We start from the raw sequence: 5,270 nt of genomic DNA, 5'->3' as shown, positions 1-5,270 counted from the left end.
TCACCACTAACTACCCCCTCCCATACAGTCCTGCCTGACATATGCCCCATCCTCAACCACTAACTACCCTCCCATACAGCCCTGCCTGACATACCCCATCCCCAACCACTACCCCCTCCCATACAGCACTGCCTGACATATGCCCCATCCTCACCACTAACTACCCCCTCCCATACAGCCCTGCCTGACATACCCCATCCCCAACCACTAACTACCCCCTCCCATACAGCACTGCCTGACATATGCCCCATCCTCACCACTAACTACCCCCTCCCATACAGCCCTGCCTGACATACCCCATCCCCAACCACAAACTACCCCCTCCCATACAGCACTGCCTGACATACCCCATCCCCAACCACTAACTACCCCCTCCCATACAGCCCTGCCTGACATACCCCATCCCCAACCACTAACTACCCCCTCCCATACAGCCCTGCCTGACATATGCCCCATCCTCAACCATTAACTACCCCCTCCCATACAGCCCTGCCTGACATATGCCCCATCCTCAACCATTAACTACCCCCTCCCATACAGCCCTGCCTAACATACCCCATCCCCAACCGCTACCTACCCCCTCCCATACAGCACTGCCTGACATATGCCCCATCCTCAACCACTAACTACCCCATCCCATACAGCCCTGCCTGACCCATCCCCAACCACTAACTACCCCCTCCCATACAGCCCTGCCTGACATACCCCATTCCCAACCTCTAACTACCCCCTCCCATACAGCACTGCCTGACATATGCCCCATCCCCAACCACTAACTACCCCCTCCCATACAGCCCTGCCTGACACACCCCATCCCCAACCACTAACTACCCTCTCCCATACAGCACTGCCTGACATATGCCCCATCCTCACCACTAACTACCCCCTCCCATACAGCCCTGCCTGACATATGCCCCATCCTCAACCACTAACTACCCCCTCCCATACAGCCCTGCCTGACATACCCCATTCCCAACCTCTAATTACCCCCTCCCATACAGTGCTGCCTGTTATACCCTCTCTGGGGTAATTACAGAGCCGTACGATGACAGCCCAGGGGCAGGTGGGGCACACGGAAGGATGGGGGGACCCCGGGGCAGGATCTGGGGGGACCCGGGCCCGGTACTCACGGTGCTGCAGCTGCTGTGTCAGGAGAGTGGGAGGGAAAGGCCAGACCACGTGACCCGCCGCACTGCTACACGCCGCAGACGATACCACTCCGGGAATGTGGGGGGGGGAGCAGCGACGCATGGACGGGATTACGGCAGTGCTCTCCATCACAACCACACACTGTCCGCATGAGCAGCATTTACTATATATGTCCCCGCTATTCCGCCATCACCCGGCGACGTCTCCGGCCGTCCGCGATCATGTGACTGAGGTGTGACTGAGATGGTAGAGTCCGCGACGTAGCCGGGCATAACGCATGCGCAGAGCGGTCCCCGGAGTTGTTGAAGCGCATGCGCGGTAGGCGCTGCCCGCTGTGCGGTTACTGCGCATGCTCGGGCTGTGCAGGGTCCCTCCCTGGGCTGAGCTGGGCACTGGGTGGGAGGGGGTGAGAGGAAACAAAAGGGAGACAGAGCTGGATGTAAACACAGCTGAAGCCTGGTCCTTGGCTGTCATCACACTCGGCATGAGCCTGGCATGTCATGGTGACTGGTCAGCTGCCCATTGCTGTTACCTGGGCATGAGGTGCCTGGCTGGCACCATCCTTGGGAATCACCTGCGAGTGCCAGCGTAACGGGCAGTCCTCACCAGCGACCTAGCGATGTCCTGCCAGGGGGAGCCGCTGCTGGAGACCAGGTTGGGGAGCGCGGAATGCACGCCCACCATGGTGAAGATGGCATTTCGCAAGGCATACTCCATCAAGGACAAGCTTGAAGCCATTGAGAGGGTGAAGAACGGGGAACGCCAGGCCAGCGTATCAAGGGACTTTGGGGTGCCGGGGGGAACTCTGCGGGGGTGGCTGAAGGACGAGCAGAAGCTGAGATGGTTCCTCGACCAGTTGGGCGGAGATGTGGGCACACAGAGGAAGAAGATGCGCCTGGCCAACGAGGAAGAGATTGACCGGGCTGTGTACTCCTGGTTTATCGCGTTACGCCAACAGGGCATCCCTCTCTCCGGACCCATTATCCAAGCGCAGGCCGAGGCCTTTGCCAAGCAGATTTATGGTGAGGAATGTACGTTCAAGGCAAGCCATGGATGGTTTTGGCGCTGGCAGAAGAGGCATGGCATTTCCAGCCAGCGCATCTACGGGGACTCCGAGGTCCGGCCGGCTGATATCGACCCAGTTCTAGCCTACCCAGAACAGCCCAAAACTCCGTCCAACGATGGTGGCTATGGTGATGAGCAGATATACAACGCCAACATCACCGGATTGTATTGGAAGCTGCTTCCAGACCAGACCCATGAGATGGTAGTAGCCAAGCAACCGAATGGTTACAAGAACGTGAAGGACCGTGTGGCCATTCTTTTGGCTGCTAACCTAACCGGCAACCATAAACTAAAACCGTTGATTGTTGGGAGGCTGCATGATCCACAGAGCCTACGCCACCACAATCAAGATAAGTTCCCTGCAATCTACAGGCCCTGCAAGAATGTCTGGGTGACCCCAGAACTGCTGAGAGAATGGTTTTTCGAGGAATTTGTGCCTGGAGTAAAGCGTTATTTGAGGCGATGTCTCCAACAGAAAGCTGTCCTACTGGTGAACCAAGGCCCTGGAAAGACAACTGATGAGGAGCTTCAGACCCCAGATGGCAATATCAGAGTCTTGTTCCTTTCCAAAACCACCAGAAGCAAAATCCCATCAATGGACCAGGGAGTGATCTCTTCCTTCAAGCAGCTCTACAAGCGGGAGCTCCTGAGGCTGGTGGTGTCCTGCGACAGCTCTCCCTCTGATTTTTTGAAGTCTTTTATGCTAAAAGACATGATCTACCTGGCAGGCCAGTCGTGGAACATGATACAGGCTGGAAGTATTGAGAAATGCTGGCTTCTCGGCCTAAGAGCGGCTTTTGAAAGCAGTGCTTCCGCAGAGACTGCGGGAGATGAGTACAGTAAGGTCTTTTCTGACTTGACCAACTTGGCTGCTCTGGTTTACAAACGTATGGCCCCTGAGGATGTTGCAGAATGGGTGCACCTCGATGACTCTATCCCAGCTGTGGAGGAGTCGTTGGAGGCCAGGACTACAGACTTGGCCAGCACCCCCCCGTTGGCCAGTGATGATGAGGGGGAGGGTGACTTAATACCAACTGCTGCAGAGGCCATTCAGGGGCTGGAGACTGGGCTACGCTGGTTGGAAGCTCAGGATCCGCAGAATGTGGGCCCACTGAAAATAGTGCAGTTACGTTCCTTAATAGCCACAGCGCAGCGGCTCCAACAGGCTGACTTACAGACCAAAGCCACAGACTGCAGCTCATAACTCACAGGGGGAGTAGCCTGCGAGACAGGTGGCACCTTGCCTAGCGACACACTATAGCGATAGATATATACAGTATCACAAAGTGGCAGTAATATGCATTTCCGTCTTGTAGCTCCTCCAGAGGTATTGCACTACATCACAGTCACCAGTCCACGTGCTTAATACCTTCATCTGTAAACCTTGCCTTGTTAACCAGTGTTAGGGGTCCACAGGAAATATGTCCGTGGTCTTTGTCTACCAGGGTGTAAAAGCAAAACAGTGCCGTGTATCTGTATTTTTGTTTTCCTGCAGATTGGCAGAAGAGCTGACGCTTAACTTGAGCTTCCATCTTTCAACCAGTGACCAGAATTTTATCGGCAGAGGTCCATGAGTTTTCCAAAACACTATACCAGTTGGCAGATATGTTTAAACCTTCAGGTTTATTTATTTGTACATGTACTCTGACTACATATACTAAATTCATTGTTTTAGGTTTTTGTTTGGAAGCCTTCTGTGCTTTGCAGTCATGTCTTTATGTGATCGTACAGAGTAGCTAATTTTCGTTACCTTAGAAAAAGAGACGTGTATTCTCGTCATACAATTGCACTCACTGCTTTCAGCAGAACTCGGGGAAAGGAAATGAAACAACTCTCTGGGGGGGAAAGGGAAATGTAATAGGGTCCGAGTTTATAAAAAATGCCGGTTTATCAGCTTTTGCTCTGCAGCATTTAAAGCAGCAATTTGTTTTTATAAGCAAGACCAGCCTGGTTTTGCCTCTAAAAAAATAAATGCAACTTTAAATCTAGCAACAAAACTTGGAAAAATTGTCCTTGTTAATTCACATTTTATTACAGTCCTGTCCGCCTAATGATTAAAAAACATGGCTGAAACACACAGAAGCAAGCAAGAAAAATAAAAATAAACGCACTTAGGGGGAATTCAGTTAGCCATGAAATCACCTTGTCGTGACCAGCGAAAAGCCGCTACTTAATTGTCCGTAAAAATTTATTGGCGATAATTTTACATAGGTTTGTCTCAGATTTCTTTTCTCCAGCTCCTGGGCAGGTAAAAAGTTGGACAAAATCCCTATTTTAAGGTAAAAAAATGTCGGGATTTGGTTCCGAACCCCTGGGACACACCCCTGAATAACTAGTTAGACACTTAAAAACTTCTAATTATTTTTAATTGGACAATTATTACATGTCATTTTTAGGGTCAAAAAGTGGCAAATGATGGATATTGGGGTACAAGGTTGGGATAGGTATGTTGGGGTACTTTATGATGGAATGAGTGTTTTTAGGCTTGCAGGTGGGAGTTATCAATTTTTGTTTTAAAGTGGCATAAAATGACTTAAATATATACTTGTACCAATTTGTATGTACCCCCAATGTAATTTGAGCACCTATTTTTCTGAAACACTTTCTATCATTTTTACTCTTTTTTTTTTGGGGGGGGGGGGGGGATACATATAACCGGGGGGGGGGGGGGGGGTGGTGCCTAGACTGCACACTCTAGCTGTTTGTAATGAGAGGTGCTACCTTGCTGAGACTTGTAGTACTACACATAGAAATAACAATGAAATATCAAATTAGAGGTTGTAAGCATAAATTTGGCCAAAGTTATGGGTTTACCCACCAACATCCAAATCACCTCATTGGGTAAGTCCCTACTGTTCTAGGGGTTCACACCTGGAGCACGGTCACCCCCAAACCAGCCCAGCCATTTTTTCTATGTGTAGTACAATTTAAGTACCCCAAATATTTTTATTATGACCACTAATAATCTGTACTGCTTTTTGCAGCACTTTTTTCGAGCGATAGCCCCAAAAAGTTTGATCGCAGTAAAGTAGTGCTTTTTCTCATACGTCCTAGAG

At 50.7% G+C, this 5,270-nt stretch overlaps 1 protein-coding gene across 1 annotated transcript; it reads left to right on the top strand.

The window, feature by feature from the left end:
- Window positions 1-1,520: 1,520 nt before the first annotated feature.
- TIGD5 (tigger transposable element derived 5) lies at window positions 1,521-4,813 on the top strand. The gene has a single exon (XM_063921138.1). The coding sequence runs from the start codon at window positions 1,769-1,771 to the stop codon at window positions 3,416-3,418; it is 1,650 nt and encodes a 549-aa protein (XP_063777208.1). The 5' UTR covers window positions 1,521-1,768; the 3' UTR covers window positions 3,419-4,813.
- Window positions 4,814-5,270: the final 457 nt, after the last annotated feature.

Source organism: Pseudophryne corroboree, chromosome 5 (assembly GCF_028390025.1).
Source record: "Pseudophryne corroboree isolate aPseCor3 chromosome 5, aPseCor3.hap2, whole genome shotgun sequence".
In the NCBI taxonomy this organism is placed as follows: Eukaryota; Metazoa; Chordata; class Amphibia; order Anura; family Myobatrachidae; genus Pseudophryne; species Pseudophryne corroboree.
The sequence above is the reverse complement of the archived record's forward strand: the minus strand, read 5'-3'. Positions and strand labels throughout refer to the sequence as shown.